At 37.4% G+C, this 21603-nt stretch overlaps 1 protein-coding gene and 1 long non-coding RNA gene across 2 annotated transcripts; both read left to right on the forward strand.

The window, feature by feature from the left end:
* SLC35G1 (solute carrier family 35 member G1) lies at positions 1–10389 on the forward strand. The gene is made up of 3 exons (XM_051800587.1): positions 1–317; positions 4226–4406; positions 4920–10389. Exons 1-3 carry the CDS (start codon positions 41–43, stop codon positions 5677–5679), a joined length of 1218 nt encoding a protein of 405 aa, XP_051656547.1. The 5' UTR covers positions 1–40; the 3' UTR covers positions 5680–10389.
* A 1331-nt stretch (positions 10390–11720) lies between these two features.
* On the forward strand, positions 11721–21552 carry LOC127476985 (uncharacterized). The gene is made up of 3 exons (XR_007906799.1): positions 11721–17950; positions 17987–18430; positions 18470–21552. It is a non-coding gene; the product is annotated as an uncharacterized LOC127476985 (long non-coding RNA).
* Positions 21553–21603: the final 51 nt, after the last annotated feature.

A 21603-nucleotide genomic window follows, 5' to 3' on the forward strand; every position in this document is an offset into this window, starting at 1 on the left:
CCGAGGGAGGGCGGCGGGCGGTGCTGGGCGGCCGCGCCGCATGCGCAGCAGGGCAGGTGTCGCCGGCAGCCGAGAAACGCTGGGAGCATCGCGGCAGCCCCGCGTCCTCATGGTGCCGGGTCAGGGCGACGAGGGCGCCGCTGCTCCGGCGGCGGGCGGGCAGGAGCCGGAGGTGCAGCCGGGCCAGGAGGACGGGGCGGGTGCGGAGCAGCCGTCCCTATGCCCGGCGCCCGGCGTTGAGGCGGCGGGCGCCGAGGAGCGCCGCGCTTGTGACTGCAGCTCGGGCTTGCCCTGGCCGCGCTGCTGCGTGTCAGCTGGTGAGGAGGAGGAGTGGGACAGGGAGGGCAGCGTCCTGCCCGCTGTCGGGGTGACATTGCCGGCGCGGGGGCAGGGGAGCGGCCCGAGGGCACCGGGCTGTCCGCACGTGGCGGCGGGCGCGGAGCCGAGCGGGCTCGGGCGGCCGCAGAGGGCGCCCGGCACCTGCGGCCGCCACGCCGCTGCCGAGGCGGGTCACACCTGGTGCCCGCCGGGTCACCCGGGAGCGCGCTCGGCCCCGCCCGCTTCTTCCCGCTCCTCTTCCCCGGGCAAGCCGGCCCCCGCGGAGAAGTGCGTAGGGACGGCAGGCACGACCTCTTCCGTGCCCCTCGCCCCGGGTGCCCGGTGCCCCCCTGGCAGCGGGAGCGGGCAGAGCGCTGGGGCCGCTCATCCCCAGGGGTGGGCGGCTCCTCTGTCGCCTCTTGAGAGCGCTTCGGGAGCGATTATCCCTCGGAAAACAGTACTTCCTGTTGTCAAAGTTTTGAAGAAAGACCTGACAGTTTCGGGTAAATAAGAGGCACCTTCTGGCAGTGTGAACTTCTGGCACTGTTAAATACGTTTGAGCAGGGGCACGAGTGCAGTTCAGCAAGTCCACGAACTTGTGGCTGTGACTTCCTGGGCAATTCTTACCATGCTTTAGTGTGAGTGTAGTCTTTGTTTGTCTTAATCCGTGTTTCGCATCTTGGTCATTTTCAATTGTTAAAGCCACAAACTTCCTCTGAAATACCCAACGTGTCAGTTTTACATGGAGTCCTTTTAAAACATAAATGCCATCTTAAAATAACTTCTGAAATTGTTATCTGAAGTTCTTTAGCATGTGTAGTTTTTAAACAACATCGCTGAAAATGCATTTGTCATTAAATTGAATCTAATTAACTTTCTAGCGGAAAATAGATTTGATAGTGTCCTGTGGAGAGCTCAGAAGAGAAGAGCGTACTTGACCACTGAAATTCCCATTAGTGTCACTTCTGAGGCAAAGCTGTGGGGGGGGGAAGCAACCAGTGTTTGAACTGAGAAACTTGCATTAACTCACCAAGAAAAGTACTTTGTTTTTAAGTAGTCTGTCTAGCAAAATTTTTGACAGAGTCTATGACTGAACTATATGAATCACCCTTAGATCCTGTTAGCATGACCGTGATTAGTTCATATGCAGGCTGTTGTGCTCCTGGCACTTAACAGAAGACTGTAGGAGAGCTGTTCTGCTTTTTATTATGTGAAGAATGGATCACAGTCTTCTGCCTTTCCTGAAGGTCTGGGCGAATCATCTTCTTGCTGACCACCTTCGCAATAGCCAGTACTCGTCTGTCTCTGCTGCTATTCTTGAGATGCATATATGTGAGAAATGTGATTTTCTTCACTGTATGCATTTTGCAAGTATAAAAACTTTTTAGAACAAAGCATGGCATTAAAACACCAACAGAATTTACACATAAAACGGTGTGCAGTGGGAGGCATTTGCCTAGGACTTAAAACAGGAATGGAAAATTTTTAGGAAGGTTGGAGTTGGCCAGAGAATAAAATTGGAAAACCAAATCTTTAGCCACTCAAAAAAGATGACTTGGGTACTGCTTGAAACTTTTTTATTTCCAGGCTCCTGTAGTCTTAAAAAGCATGAGTGCTTGAGTGTTTTGATGGTTTTGGGCTAGTATTTGGAGGCTTAAGATTTTGTGGGGTGGGAATATTATCTTAACCTAACTTCTCCTTACAACTTACTTTGAAATAAGTACTCTTCAGAACTGCAGTTCTTGTTTTTGGTGGAAGAACTTGTACTATTTTATTTTTAAAAGGAAATAAAACACTTTCTCATTGCAGTGAGTACATGCCTTGGCAATGCAAGATGTTGATGGTTTAAACTCTAAAAATGTGGTTTAAATGGTTTGATGGTTTAAATCTAAAAGATTATGTTTCTGGTAGGCTTGGTATATTGGGTAGCTTACAGAAATGTGTTCCTTCTGCTTTTTCTTTGTTCCTGCCAGTGCAAAGCTTAGCTCTGGGTATAAGATCCTTTCAGCATATTTTGCTTTAATTGGATTGGTTTTCCATTTCAACACTTTCATTATTTCGATTGGCTTTGTTCTGTAGTAATCAGACAAGCTATCATGCCTGAAATGAAAGTTAATAGTTCTGTTTGTGCTGTGTTCATCCATAAGCCACCATGGGTTTGGATTTCCCATTTCAATTACAGGCCAGTTTGATTCCTCTTGCTTTAATATTGAGACGTTGTTGATTTTGTAGTTCTGTTGTGTGACTGTGTGGATTAGGACATTGCATAATTCATGAACATTTTTGAAATCCACTGTTTCATAGTTGGTAGATGTCCCTGTCCAGTATTGGTTGGTGGTAGTTTTTATAGTCACTTTTATGTAAGTGGCTGTTGCTAAATAGAAATATTTCTAGTAGAAGCTGTAACTCACTTTCAGCTGCAGTGTAGCAGGATCCCTTGAGAAGCAGGCCTTTTGCCTACTTCAGATCTGTTTTAAAGCCTGGGCCTCTAGAACTGTGTCAGCCCACAGTCTCAGCTCTTAGGTAGTAAGATGCAGTTTCTCAGCCTTGAGTGCTGATCTCGAGGAGGATCAAAAGAGTTTGTGACAAGTTTTGTTAATTAAAAAAAACCAGCCACACACCCAAAACAAAGCGAAAAAAGCCTCTCAAAACCATATTTAGTTGCTAAGCAACTCACAGCAGTACCCTGCTGATTATGTTTTAGAGGATCCATAAGGCTCACAGGCTGCTGCACTAATGTGAGATGAGGCACCTTTTATCAAAACACTGTCTGTGGGACATGGAGTTCTTGCTCCTATCTTTAGAGAGTGTTGTAGAAGAAAAGGTAAATCCCAGTGTTTTAGGCAGACAGAGAAAAAAAGACAGTGAGGTAACATCCCATTCAAATTTTTAGATGGGTTCTCTTTTTCCATGGTGTTCACCTCTAGGTTCAGAGAAAAGGCTGTTCCTTTTATGAAACAAAGCAGTTAACAAAAAAGGCTAATTTCTTTGGAGATGGTGTTGAGGTCAGCAGCAGCAGTTCTCCTTCTGTGTTGGCTTTTTTTTTTTTTTTAATTGTTAAGGGTGGAGAAAATGAGGAACGAGGAAGAGTATGTTGCTAAAGAGAGCCTGAGGTAATCAGGAAACTCGAATAGAAACATTGGACTTGGGACACTATTTCAGGAAAGACAACTATGATAAATAAGCATAAACTATGGTCTTTGTGGAATTATGATAGTCATCAGGCCTATGATGCTTTACCATTAGTCACTTGAGTTTATTCTGTTTAAAAATGTATATGTGATGCCTATTTGAAAAACATATTTGAATTTTTACAGCGAGATAAAAATGTTATATGAAAATTCTGTAGGTCTAGGTCATATTTAGGGTGATTTAGTTACAAAGTAAACATGAGGTATAACAAAAGTGATGTTCTTTACACAGCTTTTATATGTGTGGATTGGTGAGAAAGGAAATTAAATACTTGCTTGTGAACCTTAATTAGCTAAGGCAATAAGGTAATAAGTTTCAGAATCTGACCATGGGCCATTTTGTAGTCAGTTACAGACCAGTTTACTGGTCCTTGGGCAGAATCATAACTAGTCCCTATAGTAAATCACCCATACTAGTCTGATAGCTACAAGAAGTAAAGCTAACTTGTGTAGAACTATGAGAACTTTTGTATCCCAGGTGTTAGAATTCATCTCTTATGCCTTGTGTTAAGGAAAAAAAGACACCTGTGGTGGTCAGTGAAAAATATTTTCAAGGTAGATCTGGTAAATACATGTAATATTTGCATTTGTTTCTTTGATCCCCCTGTCCTCTACCACAAGAATTGCTACAGATGTATGGAGCACTGCAGTGGAGAATTACCTGATCAGAGAAGTTTTCTAATAGATCCTTATTAACTGTAGTATGTCTGTTGCAGGAACAAAGAAGAAAGCTGCGTGTCCAGGACTTGGTCTGTTTTATACCGTACTGTCTGCCTTCCTTTTCTCAGTGGCCTCTTTATTTCTTAAAAAACTGGAAGATATACATTCAGTGGAAGTGAGTGCATTTCGATGTATTTTCCAAATGGCATTCGTTCTTCCTGGTTTAATATACTACAAGTAAGTATAGCAAATGTTTAAATTTAAAGTTATTTCTTAAAAGTATATCTACGATTATCACTCACTTAAATCAGATTGCAATATTATTTTAATTTGAACTTCAGTTGCATAACTGCATTGTTTTGGATTAGTTGGTAGTTTCTTAATACGATTCAGAAAACTGAAAATCTTTGACTCCCTGAATTGTAGCATTTTCTACAAGGATTATCTTATCAAATGCTTTGATCTTCCATGAAGTGGTGATCTTAAAAAGAAGATAATTTGTAGATACTCTTGGCTTATTTTGCACACAAAAAATTAATAGCCAGAACAGGTTCTGAACTCTGAATGTGATCGGGGATCATGATGAAAGTAAATTGTTCTGTGATCAAACAGTTAAAATATCTGGATATCGAAGTCCCTTATCTAGAAAGGTGTGTACTATCTGGATGGATGCGTACATCTAAATGTGTTTGAATGTTAGTCATGATATAAGCAAGCCAGTGACATTAATGTGACATTTCTGTTTTTCAGAACAGGGTTTTTGGGACCAAAAGGTAAAAGAATTTTTCTTTTCTTCCGAGGATTCTTTGGCTCTACTGCAATGGTTCTCCTCTACTACGCTTACCAAGTCATGCCACTGGCTGATGCCACTGTTATAACTTTTAGCAGTCCTGTTTTTACGTCATTGCTGGCATGGATCTTTCTCAAAGAGAAATACAGTCCTTGGGATCTTCTGTTTACCCTCTTCGCAATCACTGGAGTGATTCTTATTGCTAGACCACCATTTCTGTTTGGGTCACGTGGTGTGGGGATTGAAGGAACTTACACAGATCACCTTAAAGGAACTATAGCAGCAGTTGCAAGCACAGCATCTGCAGCTTTGACTATTGTTATACTAAGGAAGGTGGGAAAATCTGTGCATTATTTTTTGTCAATTTGGTATTATGCAGTCATTGGTTTGATTGGATGTGTTATAGTATTGTTTGTTTTGAATGAATGGCGTCTACCACACTGTGGTAAAGATAGAGTTTTTCTAATATTAATAGGCTTGTTAGGTTTAGGGGGTCAGATATTTCTCACAAAAGCATTACAGATAGAGAAAGCTGGACCTGTATCCATAATGAGAACAATGGATGTGGTTTTTGCTTTTATTTTGCAAATTCTTTTTCTCAATCATCTGCCAACTTGGTGGACTGTGGGTGGTGCCCTGTGTGTAGTAGCCAGTAGTTCTGGAACTGCCATTCGCAAGTGGCGACAAAGTGTGAAAAAAGCTAAACAAAGTGAAATCTAAGAGTATAGACACTAATTCGTTGCAGAAACAAGCAATCTTGAGAGAGATATATATACACAGTATTTATTTATTTTAAACATCCCATTTACCAAACTGTAGTACCAAATTATATCCAATAAAATAAATCGATTTTTTTTTTTATTTTAAACCAAAATTGAAGATGTTTTAGTAATTGATTAGGTATATGCTCTTCTTTTTCATATTTAGGCCTGAAAATATGAGCAGTGGAAAGATACTTTAAAGTTGTTGCTTCCTATCAGAAGTGGACAACGCTCTCAGGCACATGGCGTGATCCTTAGGGTGTCCTGTGCAGGGCCAGGAGTTGCGTATGATGGTCCTGATGGGTCCTTTCCAACTCTGCATATTCTGTGATTCTATGAATATTTATTTTCCTAAAGTTCTTGACTCCCCACTTCTTAGACCCTTTCTTTATTCTTCAGAGCAGTGGAAATAGTCTCCCAGGCTTATTTAATACTATTCTGTGCTTGATTACCAGAGAGATTGCAGTAAAAAGTTAGAAAGGAATGAGAGTTAGTAATCTTTAAGCAACCAACTTTTATAGAACAGATAAAGCTTGCACATTTACAAGCTATTTTTTTTTGCACAAAACAGATGTCAAATGGGGATTGGTTTTTAATTTGGGTTTTAAAAGAACAAAAGATATTTCATCTTTCCAAGTAATATAAAGAGAAAATTAACTTACGAAAATTATCTATCAGCTTTACATTCTTTTAAAAAGAATGTTAAGTGTGTGCATTTGCTTTACAGACACAGTGAAAGAACCTAATCCCCCTTTTTTTTTTCCCAAATGTGATTTTCTCAATTGCTGCACTCTCAATGATGAAAGACAATGTTTAATTGTATACCACTTGTAAATTAGCCATTTCTTGTGGTATGGAATGTTACTCTGTAGCTGCACTTTTCTTTATTCTATGCAAAAGATTATATTTTTTAGGTATTTAATAGAGGTTATTTTTAATGCTGCTTACGACCCTTTTATTTAGATTCTTCTGTATGAAAGTTCTTTATGAGACCAAGTTTAAGTCTCCTTGGCCTTCATAAAGTTAGGAGCATTTACAATAAAGCTTTTGCCTACTTCCTAAGAATGTACAAGAGTGCAGGTAGTTGCAGTTTCACAGAAAATGCAGGTTGGCCAAGGCCGTACAGAGATTCTACAGAAAAGGTTTGAGGAGAGCTTGGTGGAAGGGTAAAGCTATGCATACACATCACATTCAAGCATCCACACTACATCAGGCAGTGCTAGTGGGCAACTTCAGCCCCATTTCTCCAGCTGGCGCTTTTAAATCTACCTTTATCACTTTTCTTGCTCATCTTCTCACTTTTAGAGGCTTTATCTTGATAGCAACAAACACTAAGAAAAAACACTTGTGTGTCCTTCACGTTTGAGGAGGACTAAATGTTTAGTATCAGGAAGTGGGATTTTCCCAAATTGAGTCTTATGTACTTTCAGGTCTTGTCTCAGTAGAGTTTAAAGAAAATTTTAAGTTGATCTTTGTTTGGACATTTGTATCATGAGGAAGTTTTCAGTTATTTACTCACTGTAGTGTTTTTCTAAAGGAAAATGCAGTGTTCTATACACTTGATACACATTTGTTTCAAAATCACTGAAAGTGGTGGATGTTTCCTTATTTTGATTTGTAGATGTCTAGTCATGTGTCTTTTCCTTTGTCAACAAGCATTGCATCCTGTCAGGGCAGATCCAGGGACTTCAGTCCCAAAGGGCTGGAATGCATATAGTACTTTGGGATGTATCTGGTGTGAGGAGCCTCTTTGTGCGAGTTTCTGTACGTAACCAGCACCCTGAATCCGTATGTGTTTATGGGTATGAGCAGATTCCACTTGAGTGAAAGAGTCAGTTCCTGCTCAGAGTTATGTGTTTTCTGCTTCTCCTGAAGGCTGAAGTTCAGCTACTCCTGAAGGGGTCAAGAGTAGCATGAAACTGCTTTCCTATCTCTTTAAAGCCTCATAGTAATAAAATTCCAGTTTGGCACCTATTTTGCTTAATACTTGGAACTGTGAACTGGGATTGTTTTTCTGCTGCTCAGCCATCTCTGCCATTAAGCAATAATTTTCAGGGAAGGGAAGGAAAACAAACTGCATTTTTTACTGCTTCACTTCATGTTTAATATGCATATGTTTGAATTGCCACTTATAAAGGTGTGGTTCCAGAGCAGTTCAGATTGATGTAAACTTGGATTGTCAGCTAGCCTTGTTCCCTCCTGTTGGCTCAGTGCTTGTGCTTCTGTGGTTATGTGATGAGTTAGACGTGGGAGCTGATCCAGCTACGTATCTCTTTAGTAAGGTTGTTGGAAAGAGCAAAACCAGGGTAACCTGAACTCGATGACAGTATAAAAACAGTAGGAAGGGGAATTAGATAATACTTCAAATTACAGCATATGAATGCTGCTTTGTCAGTACAGAATAAAAATAATGTGGAAACTTACATCAAGAACTCTTTAGCTCATATGATTTCAATGAATCTTGTTTACACCTGGTAGAGAAGAACAGGCTGCTGAAGAAAGGATTGTTTTCTTGCCCTTAACATATAAATAAATCTGGAAAATAAGCTGATCTGAAATCAGAATCCAAATATAGTGACTGGTAATTTTTATCTCGAGTTTTTGCAGAAACTCTTTTGATATATTTTCATACCTGTGGTGCCAAAAAACCCAGATGACTATTTTTTTTTCTTTGTTCAAACCTATAGGGTCTCCTTATGGCTCCATCTGCTTATTTCCTCTTGCTGTTCCCAAACCTTCCTAAATATTTAAGTTGTTAAAATAATTATCTAAACAAGATCCTATGTTGGAGAACACTGTATGTGTTGGAACATTATTTTGATTTTGGTCCATCTTTTAGAGAATTATTTAGCTGGTAGGAGAATGAAGGACTTGACTAGGGCTTCTCTAGTCATAAAGTATAACAAGCTAGTTTCTGTAATTAGCTTTTCTAGATGATATTGGGCATGGAAGATATTTAAGCTTTAAGTTTTTCAACTGCCTCAATTTTATATTTTTTCTTCCTCTCAAAGATAGGTTGAAAACCTAAATATTAGTTGTAACCCTTGAAGATAATGAAATTGCAAAAGTATGGGTACTGTGAAATGATAGGGGTTTTTTAATGAAAAATATTTCTTAAAATTTCTGTTAAGATGGTAAAACTTTTCTTCAAAGCTTAACAGTGTGAGAATCTGAAAGGTAACTGGCTGAGCCTTGATCCTTTCAGATTCTGATCTTTTTTAGCTTTTAAAGTTTTAATACAGCAAGTTTCTCAGGGTCAAAAGATATTTTTCTGAGCTTCGAGTCAGAAGTATATTAATGTCCTGTTGTGATCTTTACTTTAAAGTTTGATAAACATACTTTTCTAATAGAAACTTCTTCCTTTATAATACAAAGGAATATTGTTGCATTGCAGTTGCTGTGTTATAAAGTTAAGTTTCTCTTGAATTTCAATATATTCATTCAATGTACTGATTTCAGTGGATTCTGAGTAGAAAGAGTAATAATTATTGATTGTTTTGCACATAAACATAGGGAGGGTCAAAAGATTTAATTGTTATTGATGCATCACATGCATGGTTCTTATGTTCTTCACTATGCAAGACACTGTAATTGTCTGTAGTCTTCAGTGGGACTTTATAGCCTTAAAGCCTTATGTACCCAACTCTTCTATAGAAAGCTGATGGCAGAAAAAGCTATATACTGTTACTGTGCAGCAGCCAGTTTCTTTCAGGTTAAGTTGGTTGTCAAAAGTATGATCTAAAAGCCCTTTAAATACATCCACACCAAGAATTTGACAAGCTCATTGTGTAGACAAGGGCAGTCTGCATAATTAAAATGGATTTCCTGCATTTGTCTAACACTAGGCATGAAGTAGCCTCACCTTATCAGCATTGGTAAAATAGCTAGTTCAATGTGTCATTTTTATTCTGAAACTTGAAACTAGGCTCTTTCCCAATTCCAAAACACCAAGATGGAGCCTCCTGTAACTGGCAATGACAAGATGGATACTACTTGATCATCATTTAGAATAAACACTTTCTCTTCCTTGAGCTTTTGTTCAAGCTGTCTGTTGGAAGAAGGTTTATTTCTATAGAGGTAGCCTCTTTAGAAGTTATTTTCTTGCTAACTAGCAGTAGTTAACCAGGAAGAGTCTGTTTCCTATGTAGCCACAGTAGGCTCATCTGTGGCATCAGTCCCACGAAGGCAGTAGAAACATGATCTCTGTCCCTGCAGGGCTTCAGGGTTGGCAGTGCTGACAGCAGATGTGCAACACTGACTTCAGCAGGACATTGCAGCTACCAGCAGAATGTTTTTGTGGTCCTAACTGCCTGTCCATCCAAAGAAAAGTTTGGCTTTATATTCCTGCAGATGCAGGTGACTTCAGGGTGGAACATATGTAGACTTCTATGGTGATAACACTTTTGTATATCAGAATGAGTAATTTCCTATGTTATATGAGTTACTGTATGACAAAAGGGGGTAAAAATACCCTCAGCGTTAATTAAAGGATTTTTACTATATCCTATGTATTGTTAAATATATGTTGAGTTATATGTTTTGTAGAAGGTATTGGCTTTGTTATGTAGTAGTATATTTTTATAGATAATTCTTATATATTGAAATGTTAAGAATATTTTCATAAGAGATTTGTATTCATCATTGCTAATAAAATGATCCTGAAGAATTAGTCTCTGGTTTTGCATTGATTAGTGGAATATAACTGAATGTAGTGATTGTAAAAGCTTTTTGAAAGAACTGTTAATCAAACAGTCCCTGTTAAACACGAGCATATGCCTTAAATTCTGCTAATACTATCATGCTATGTCATTTTTTGTGCCTTGCAACTGGCTAGAAACAAAAAGAAGCTCCATCAGCTTCCATACAGCAGTTTCTTGACTGGAAACACTGTGGCATCGACAGATCAGTAAAGTTAAATTTTCCTGTGTGCAAGTGGTGATTTGTTTCTGTGTATTTTTTTGTTTTGTTTTATTTCTGTACACCATGATTTGAATTCAAGTCTTATCTCTGTCACAAGGTGATACTTAATTCATCCTGGTGCTTCCCATTATTTAATGTGTCAATAATTAACTTTTCACCAAGGAGGAAAAAGCAGGGAAAAAATCTCATGTGTAAAACCGTCATCATTGATAAATATTACAAAAATATTGGAGTACTTTTTTTATTATCCTTGTAAGCGCTTCTTCCTACAGTGTCAGTGGACTTCTGAAGCTTACTTGAGAGCTTTATGCATGGAACAAATTTTATTTCTGGGTGCGACTTGAAACATTAGAGAGGGAAAAATAGATGGGGAATGCTGAGTTACATAGTGGGAAATAACTAGCAGTGTTAGCCTGTCTATCCAGCACCCCCTTCTTCACTTAGTAGGCTCAAAAATTAACTTATTGTAGGACAACTTGATGCCATCTGTTTCACAGGCATCAGTAAAGGAAAAAGCAAGGTACTTCAAGAGAACTTACTGTGCCAGGCATAGGCAAGGGAAGATTAATTGTAAAAGAAACTTTGCCACTTTCTCTTGGCAGTTTTGTGGGTTCTCCAAACAGCTAAAAATATGTAATAGATAGAAATTTAAGCTTTAAGGGAAGGGGAAAAAGATTTTTGGATAGATAATATTGAAATCTTCCTTATTTACAAATGGTAGGTGACATAGCATGAGAGATGAGAGCTATTATCTATTGCTAGATAATAAATCTCTTGAAACAAAATTTTAGAATTATGTCTATTCACTAAAAAAAAACCCACCAAAAAACAAAACCAAAACCCCACAAACCCAAAAGAAAAAGCACTGTGAGTTATCCCCTTATTGATTCAGTAAAGCATTTTTACAGTCCTGAGCACAGGAAGCAGTACATGAGATATGATATGCAGATGAATTGTTCAGATAGGTTTCAGTTGATACTTTGTACTCTTCAATTAGCTTCTATTGAACTGAATGAAGTTCGTATGTTATCCTGTCGAGGAGCAGTGAATTCTGGAAAGGATAATGAGAAACTAATTTGTCATCTGAATTTACATACTGAGCAAAGGAAAAAGGAGAGATTTGAGTTTTGGCTCTGCTGAAATGAGGTGATTCTGAGTCTCTGTGAAAGAGATGGAAAGAAGACCCGTGTTTTCTGGTTGGCAAGTATGAAGTTCTTAAACTTTCACTCTGTACTGTGGCTGTTCTGTCGGCAGGTGGGGCTGTTTTTCTTAATTTATTCCTTAGTGCATAAGCTTAAACCCTCTTAAAAATCCAAATCCGCAGCTCTGGACAATAAAAGTTTCAATGCAGTGTGATGTACACACTGTAAATATTACATTTAAATAGGAGTCCAAGTACCACTAAAGCATTTAAATGACTACACAGAATGCTGCTCAGCAGATCCTTGAATAATCTCTTTGATGTTTTAAAAGGTATCATCCACTCCCTTTCAGAGCAAAAGATACTAGAGGGTACAGGAGGACTTTGGCAACACTCTCTGAAGTTCTGGGGAGCAAGGAGAGAGTGGGCCTGGTCCCTTCATGTGAATGTCAATGAATTAACAGGTAATGAAATTGGACATCTCATTGATAATGATGTTGCTGGGTATGAAACAATCTGTATATGTAGCTTATGTCCTAAGCATTCTTTTTATTAAAAGAAAAAGAAAAAAGGGAGAGATAACAAGTACATTCTTGCTATTAAATTCTTTGGGGCAAGAATCAAAGTGATGAGCTAGAATGAATTTAGGTTACTAGTTCTAATTTTACACAGATATAGGGCATGTATGCTGTCTGAGCAGTTATCAGCAGGTTGTAATTGTTGCCCGCTGTTTTTCTCCTATTTGGCTGGGGTATTAAAAAAAAAATATTTCTGTTCCACTCTAGATTTTTATTTTGGGGCTGGGGTGAGACCCCTACATAGTTCTTGAGCAGGTTCTTGGTGCAAGTGCTGAGGCAGGGAGGCCCTATATATTATCTCATACCTCATCTCCAGGGCCCTGCTGCCCAATATTTCCAATGCCAGAGTTTCCCAGTAACTCTCTTGCTCTGGTCACCACAGCACAGGGCTATGGACAGGACCAGGTGTGCTGGAAGAGCCTCTTCAGTCAGAGCAGTTGATTAAATGGGGAAGTCGTGCAAGCTGTTGAGCATAGGTGCACTGTGCTGCGCCTAAAGCCTGGGAGAGTTGAGAAGGGTGGTTCCAACTTAATTTAAGGGAGAAGAATGTTAGAAAGGGAGGAGGTGACACAGTTAAGTACTACAGTAAGCTAGAAAAAATACTTGTCAAAATGTTTTCCATTGGAAGGTTGGCTGGAGGATTTTTTTGCTGGTGTTAACTGGCACTGGTAGGTGTTATTCTGCTTAATAGGAAGTACCAGACAGTTTTTGGGAGGCTAAGTAATGCTAGAGAAAAACCTTTTTAATATTATTTGGAAAGGCTACGTGGCAAATCCATTTTATTTCATAAAAAACCCTCACAGTGCACTGTGAATCAGATATTAATATTTACTTTCTACTTTCCCATTTGCTCTTTATTTCTTAAAACAAAAATTCCTTTATATTACTATAAAAACTGTTCAGTCACTACTAAGTTTTGATGAGGAAGTGAAGGAAAAAGCTGTTCACTTCTAAAAGGTAACCCTGATTTTGTTGGTTTTTTTTCACTTTACCAGAAATACTTCATGCCAACCAAAGCCTTGTAATAGATGTGTATTCAATTTCTTCATTAAACATCATCTTTATGTAATATGAACAAGATCCTATGTTCTGCTGTTTGTAGTAATATATGTAGGGGTTCCATACGAAAACACTTAGCTGATGTTCTTTATCCTTGCCATATGACAAAACATTTTCTTCATTATTAAAATCTGAAATCTCCCATGGGAGCACTGCAAGTAGCCAGATAGCCTTTTCTACCCTGGAAGCCTCGTTTGCTCATGTGATTCATCTCCCTTTCCTGCTTTGTCTGCCAGAACCATGTAGCTTATTTCCTTTGCAGTTCATTAGTTCTTAATTTGCAGTAAAGGTGGCTGATTTCAGTTTATGATATTATCAGCACACTTAGGCTATGTTGTTTTTTCAAGGAAGGGAGGAAGGTGTGAAACATCTATGTACCCATATCTATGTATACACATATAGATTTAAAGACTGTAAACTTCACAGATTAACCATATTTTCTGCATCAATAGGACTTGTACATTTTAATGTCGATGTCTATCATGAATCATCTTGACCCAGCTTTAGAGAACAGCCCCTTGTATCTGCCATTCTATAGGAGGGAGGGGAGAGAAAACAGAAAGGAAAAGTCTGGGGGATAATCTTCGTTCTCTTACTGGCAAGTACTCTGCAGCAAAGCTGTCCCACTGAACCCTGTTTGTGTGATTGGGTACAGATTTAAGGAAGAGAAGGAACGGTTTGTTCTCTGCTGATTATATAAGAATACCCTTGAGAGCATGTTCCTTGCTTCAGATTACAGCCTGTATCCCATGATTAGCTGGAAGAAAATAGGAAAACTAGAGTTATACCCACATTTCTGTTTCTTTAGTATGCCTTTATTGAAACCCGGAAACCTTGGCCTTGAGGTACTGGATGATACTTTATATTAGTTAGCTTTTAGCTCTCTAGATGTCAGTTTTGATCAACAAACTTATATGCTGTTTTCCTTGAGAGAAATATACTTGCCAATTTGATCTGCTCTTTTAAATTTTCTGGAGGACTCTGGTCTTTCCAGGTTCTGTGATGCCCTCAGATGTTTTTGTAGCATATTTTTCTATTTTGCCTTTTGTATCATTTTCTTGGATATTTAGAACTTCATTTCAAGATTAATAGCTTTATTTTTGCAGTCTTTACTGATAATTTTTTGTGACAAAACAGATTTCCTCAGATATTGGGTGTGCAGTGACAATGCACAGAAAAGGAAATACAGCACTACAGATCAGTCAGGACAATGCAAAACTCCTAATCCTGCATATAGTGAAGATTAATGTGGTTTGAGGTTGTCCACGTTACGCTCTCTGTCCTCTCAAATGCTCACATCGATGGGCTGGAAAGCCAATGGCATTTACAATACACTGGCAACTGAGAAACTTGAAATTGGGAGATACTAATACTGTACTGCCTTGAGAAATCCTAGGAATTTATGTTTTGGACAAATGGTTTATGAAGATCTTCCCATACCAGCCTCTTTCCCAAACCATTTAGTTCTTAAGGGACAGTTTTTCTGTAACAATCTGGTTGGCAAATTTTCTGCAAGTGATCTTAGGTCATTAATTTAGAATCTGGTGATACTTGTGTTTAGTTTTATTATTTACTTTTTCTTTAACTCTCAATTTTATTTTTATAATGTCTATGATAATTTCATGTGTACTTTTATTGGTATGTTATCACACTTGAAGAATTTTTGACTAGGTTGTTTGGGATTTTCAGTATTCAATTCTTCATAACCACACGTATTTATTTTCTTAGCCTTAGTATATATATGACTCCAAATTGTAATTAGTGACTCAGTGTTAAACTCTACCAACATGTCTATAAAGCACAGCATTAGGATATTTTGATGAAAGGAAATTGGGAGATACTGCTTTTATAAATCTAAAAGCTGCAGAGCAGATGTGGAAGGAATTACTGCAAAGAATCTCAACTGGCATATAAAACAGAAGCTGAAGTTTATTTTGGTTTTATTATAAAAGAAAAAACATTTTACTAAGGTTCTGTTGTATTTAAAGTTACATAAAATTGAGTTGTTCAGGACTAGCTGTGAAACTATGCACTGATGTGACAATGGAGTAAGGCAATTTTTTTTTCTTTATTTAATACTAGAATTTTACATGTTGATTGTAAAGTACGTATTTTTAGAATTTACAGTAAATTTAATAATGTTCCTTTTTAGGGGAGAGGCTGTAATAGATATTGCAAAGTTAATATCCTTTTTATAATTTCATGAGCAAAAAGCAAAGTAATTATTACCTTTTTTGCAGTCTGATTGTCTGGCTTCTCCCATGGAAAGTCCTGGTCATATATGCTCATTCCTGAATAACTGTTAACCACAAGCATTCCCGTGCTCTCACATTTTCAACACCTAATCAGCCAGCCTGACTTTGTAGAAAACACTAAATTATTATTTACTTATTACTATTATTATTATTATTATTATTATTATTATTTACCTTTTACAGATTTCAGCAATGCATTGAAGTGCTCACCAGGCTAAAACATGGGTGCTGTTACACTGCTAAAAGATTTTCCTCACTTTATTTTCCTTTTCAATGAGTCTGTTAGTGTAATACTACGTTAGAATTACACTACACATGGAAAACAGTACAAGATTTTGAGTTAAACTTTTTACAAAGAGGGTACTTGGAATCATCCAACATAAAGTATCTCAACATTAAGAAGAGCAAAAATACAAACATACTGGGTACTTACATGTTTTCTAATATCATTGCCCACTGTGTTAGCACCCAAATTTTTCAGCTATTAAAAATAAACAGTTAAAATATCTTATGGCTTTAACCATTCTGGTTGGTTACCTAAACAAATTCTTGTGTCGGTTCTTGAATTTGGTCAAATATATGCTATGGCAGGTTGACAGTAAAGGAACTGAATGGAGTTAATATTAAATTAACCTGTAGAGTCATTGTTGTTTAGATATGAGCATTAAGACAATATAGATTTTATAATTTATTAGATTAATAACTCATTGTCCTGGCTGCTTGTTTAAAGGGATGATGGAGCACAGGCAAGTCAGCTCATTTGTTGTTTTACAGATGAACTGAATCTGTGAGTACAATAATAATTAGGTATTCAAACTAAAGGCACAATTATGAGGCAATAAAAAACTGTCTTTTGGTGAAGCTTCCTTGAAAATGTCACTCAGGAGAAACAAGCCTAGAAATACTGTTCAACAGGATTAATTAGCTGAACTGGAACAGTTAATGGCCTTATACAAGGACAGATACATGTAATAGATTACATAAATCAGACTTTATTGTTTAGGTGCTCAAGACAATACTCCATCCTGATTGGACCATGTAATTTCATATAAGCAACAATTCATTTTATCATTATGAATATATTAAAGACTTTACTGTGTATTGAGGAACTTTATATGAGGAAAGTAATAAAGCAGGCTTCTCAATACATTTTCATCATGACTGTATAATATGATCTGGGATGTGTTTATTACGTGCCACTTTAATATCACTAATATTTATGTATTATTAATGACCCATAAACTCTCATAGATTAATTAATAGCTATGTACTTTCCATCTTCTGGGGTTTTATTGTTTTCTTCTAGAGAGAATTAACAGAAAATTATGGTATAGTGTTCAGTTTTATTGCATTTATTAACTTTATTCAATTACTGGTATTAATTTGACTTCCATTGTCCCTGAATTGTAATATGAAGTAAACAAGAGTTATTGGTCCAATGTTTTGAAGACCTGCATTCTAATATAGTCTCTAACTTTTAAAAAACTGTCATATTTTATGATGCCATAAAATAATGGCATACTAAAAATATAGCTAAGTTATACAATGGGAGTACACCTAAACTGTCAGTTTACAGTTAAGGTGTAAAAGGCTTTCTTTAATTTGATCTATATTAGAAGTTACTCCACTGATATATGAAATTTCTCAGAGTAAAATTTGAATAGCCAAAAAAGTGATATTGCAATTATTCCATATGTATAATTAATTATCCTTATCTTAGAGATATTTGAAAACAACATATGAGTTTTTTTCATGTTTACTACAAAACCTTTTGTATCTCTTCCAAAGACTAATTGGAGGATGACTTTACTAATGATTTGAAAGTCAAACAGCTGATATCAATTCCAAAGGTCATTGTTTCAGTCTTTTTTAACAGTTACTTGTTTTATCTTGTTAAATTTTTTTCTTCCTAATTGAAATGTCAGAAAGTCATTGAGCAAGTTCATTAAACTTTCAGAGTTGCCTCCATGACTGGTGATGGTTTTAGTGGTCAGATATGCAAAACACCTCACATTACATCACGTAAAGTAACAATAAGTCTGTTATGCAGTTACAAAGCTGTAACATTCATAGAATAGCAGGCTTCATAAGAAACCTCCAGTCCAGAGTTAATAATTTAAAAACAATTTCTGAAATTCAAGTAGTTTGTTTTATTTATTTATTGTTTTGAGAATCAGTATAGAACTTGTACTTTGTGATTATTTATCTAGCAATAATAAATAGCCTCAAAATCTAGCTCTTACTAAAATAATGGTTGTCTCAACTGAAACTCTTTCTGTAAAAACTCTCCTCATAGGATGAGGATGACTTAAGTAGGGTTGTGCTTTATAGAGAGAGCTGAGCTGCCCTGCCTCCATGGGCTGTAATTCTGTAGGATAATTCATTTAATGGAAGCAAGGAATTAATTGCAGATAAGGCCTGTGTGTTACTTCACAAGAAAAATTCTATCCATTAGTAAATCAATGAAAATTTTGCTGTATTGAAACCAGAGTGCAGTTAAGAAAACATTCTCAATCCTTATTTTCATATGTTTCTAATTTTCTTTTAGAATTTCTGTTTGCATGTGTGCAAGTGTGCGTGCTTTTCTTTAGTCCTAGCTGAAGGGTGAATTTTGGAGCAAAGCCCAAAGAAAAACCTTTTGGCTATTTTTTTTAAATGAAAAGCATATTTTAAGTGTTTTATGTAATTTGTTAAATAAATTGTTTGAAAATTTTGCTATATAATATCATGATTGAAAACAAAATATTCCTTTATAGAGTATACTGCAGGGTGATGTGCCATTCAAAGTGAGTGCAGAAAAAAGCCAGGTATTCTTGACTACTGATGCTACCACTGTAGTTACTTTTTTTTCATGATGGGAAAATTGCCCAAGTAAACTCACATTGCTTTAGTTTCCCCATCTGTATAATGTTAATAATACTTACCATCTCATAGGAATGTGTGGAATTTAATATTTATGCATCACTTTGAAGTTCATCTCTAAATCAGTTTTGTAACCCAAACTCCAAAATACATGGTCAGTAGAAGACTGTTAGCTGATAAAAGAGCTAAAAGACACATCAAAGTTTTCTGAAAGTCTTGTATTTTTCTCTGCCTTTAAGTACTGTATTTGAGCTGGCTGTGTTGTCTTTCTGTATTGTCAAGCCTGATGGAGTAGCGGTACAGTGATTAACAGTACAGATTAACAGTGAGTTCTCATGAAAACAGGGTAGACACTGATGGACAATGGGAGAGAAAACTGAAGCATTCTTAAGGCACTCTCTGCTTGGCTGAGAATGTTAAAAAGAAACTGTGACCCATGAGTCAAGTTCAGCAAAAAAATATTTTCTTCATCTGTATAGCACTGAGGTTGCCAGGCAGCTCAAAATTCACTTCTGTAAAGCTCAGGCATGGGAGTCCCCAGAGAAAGTGGAGGTCTGGGTGCCTGCAGAGTTCTTCCACCTTGGGAACAAATTAATTTTGAAAAAAGATCGGTGACTTTGGTTGAGGGGAATTATTTCTGTTGTGTGTACAACCAGGGAGAGAGGTCCAAACCCAGTGAATCTTACCATAATGGAGACAAACAGATTACTTGGGTTAACTATCCTAACAGGCAGCTTTCTAACCTGTCACCAAGGAAATGCACTTCTTCCAAAGTAAATCTGCTTGCAGCATCGCAGAGGATCATGTACTTCTGTTGGAATGGAAAGAAGATGCCTTGTCTCAACTGCAAATGTGTAGCTGGGATGCAATTTCATCTTTCTCATCAGCTGCGTGTAATTTTTGACTTGTTTTTAAAGAAGGAAATCACATTAAAAGTAGCAACTTTATTAGATATTTCTAGGCATCATTATTACTTCATATTCAAATTTTTCTCATCCTCCAATGCTTTACAGGGATGCAATTTTTGAACTGTTAATTGCATAAATACATTTTAGAAAGAGCAGTGCTGAAGCTTTGTTATACTGGTAATTTCTTCTTTCCTACAGAGTTCACAGAAACAGATGTCATCCTGGAGGGAATGAGCATCTAATTATTCTGTACATATCACCTGCCACTGTTGTATCTGACTTGTCTCTTTCACAGTGTTCAAAAATCTCACTGTTAAATAATCTTCCAGTGTCTCAGTGAAACAAGGAAGTCTTCAATTTCCAGGTCAGGAGCTGGATCTCAGGAATAAAATCCTTAATACAACAAAGTGCCTGAGCATGTTATTGATCCCTGGTATGCCAAGTTGGCCCAATGATGTGTGCCTGAAGTTTGACAGATGCCCTAATTTTTTGGCAAGTCAAGGATATGGTGATTTCTTCAAGTTTTCCATTCTGTAAAAAGTATCACTTTCTTTTCAGGACGGGATATCTTTTATTGTTGGAGTTTTGCAAACTGAAAAAAATAAAGTGTGAACACATTGCAAAGGAGAAATTATATATATTTTCCCTTGGAATAATGCAATAGTAACTTTCCTGCACTCTTGAAAAAACATGGAAAAGCAGAGAGAAACTGGAAAAAGCTTCCATGGAAAGGTTCTTGTTGCCTGTGTGTTTAGAGGATAGTTTATTGTCAGTATAGTAGAGCTGAAAACCTATTGCAAGATTTGATGTGAAGCAACTAACACTAAGAAATTGTAGAGTACACTAGAGTATTATGTAATGTATTTTGGGCCAGTATTCAGTATCTACATATATGAAAGTACTGAAAAATATACAGATCACACAGAACATGAATTGGAAAAGATTCACTACTTGGATTTTACTTTTTGCAAATATTGTATTATGGCATTTTTTGGGTACTATATGCAGTGAATGAAATCCAGGCCATGCTGGAGGCAAAGGGAATATTAAATTTTCCGTAGGACCTGGATTTTATCCAGTCTATACTGTATTTCAGTGTAGAATGCTCAATATTATGAGTTAATTACCTGAATTAGTTCAGACTGGCCATGTCTCATGTTTCTTAATAAAAGATTTAGATGTTTCACTGCTAAAAATATCAACGTGTTTTACTGTAGTGGATGCATTTTTTCTCCCTATTCTAATAATCAGAACCTGTAAGCCATGGAAAGAGTCAGAATAGATAATAAATGTAAAGCCAGGAATATATATATGTATATAAAACGTTGCTGCTTCTTTTGAGAACACATGCAGAATCATTCTTGAGGAGAAAAGACAACGCAGAAGGAACTGTGTCTTGCCAATACCACCTAAGGAGACTTTCTGCTGTGCCTTTTGCAGCCGGACTTGCCTATCTTGCATTGGCCTTTTTAGCCTCCAGCACGCTTGTAGCAAGTGTGGATAGAATCCTTCTCAAATCTTTGTTCGCGGAGCCTAGCCATGATGATGGTATATATAACACACTATATCTGTCCTAATTTGCTTAAAAATCCAAATAACAACATATAAAGTTTTTGAAAATACATAACTCACCACTGGGTAATTTCACTGGCTTTTTTAATGTATTCGTTGAACAGACTTTGTGCTAATAGACTTTCTCTGCTATCATCAGTATCTACAGGGCATCAGTACTCCTGTATTATGGTCACAAGACTATTGCAATGAGGTGCTGAGTGTTTGCTGAGTAGAATATGTAGGGATAAATCTGACTTTCAAGTGGTCGTATAGAAAATAGTATGATGAGTTCCTTGCATTGGAAGAGAATGAAGTAAATGAACTGTAAGTTTTATAGCCCCTCACTGGGACACAATCTCCACATACCTTTGTTATGACAATCGTTGCCCTTCACGTAAAAATGTCCTAAATAAACCCGTGTTATCTATGGACAACTCTCGCCAGTTTAAAAAATGAGAATGCTTTCTTTAAACTAGAAGTTTATGGGGCTCCATTCCTTCTTGTACTCCTTATGGAAAAGCTCGTAAGCAAAAATGCACTGCTGAGTTCTCCCAAACCGCGTTTTTTCCGCACCGCCGATGGAAACCACGCCGCGTTCCCCTCCCC

The sequence above is a fragment of the Manacus candei genome, unplaced genomic scaffold (assembly GCF_025592945.1).
Source record: "Manacus candei isolate 608988 ecotype Guabito, Panama unplaced genomic scaffold, ASM2559294v1 h1tg000050l, whole genome shotgun sequence".
In the NCBI taxonomy this organism is placed as follows: Eukaryota; Metazoa; Chordata; class Aves; order Passeriformes; family Pipridae; genus Manacus; species Manacus candei.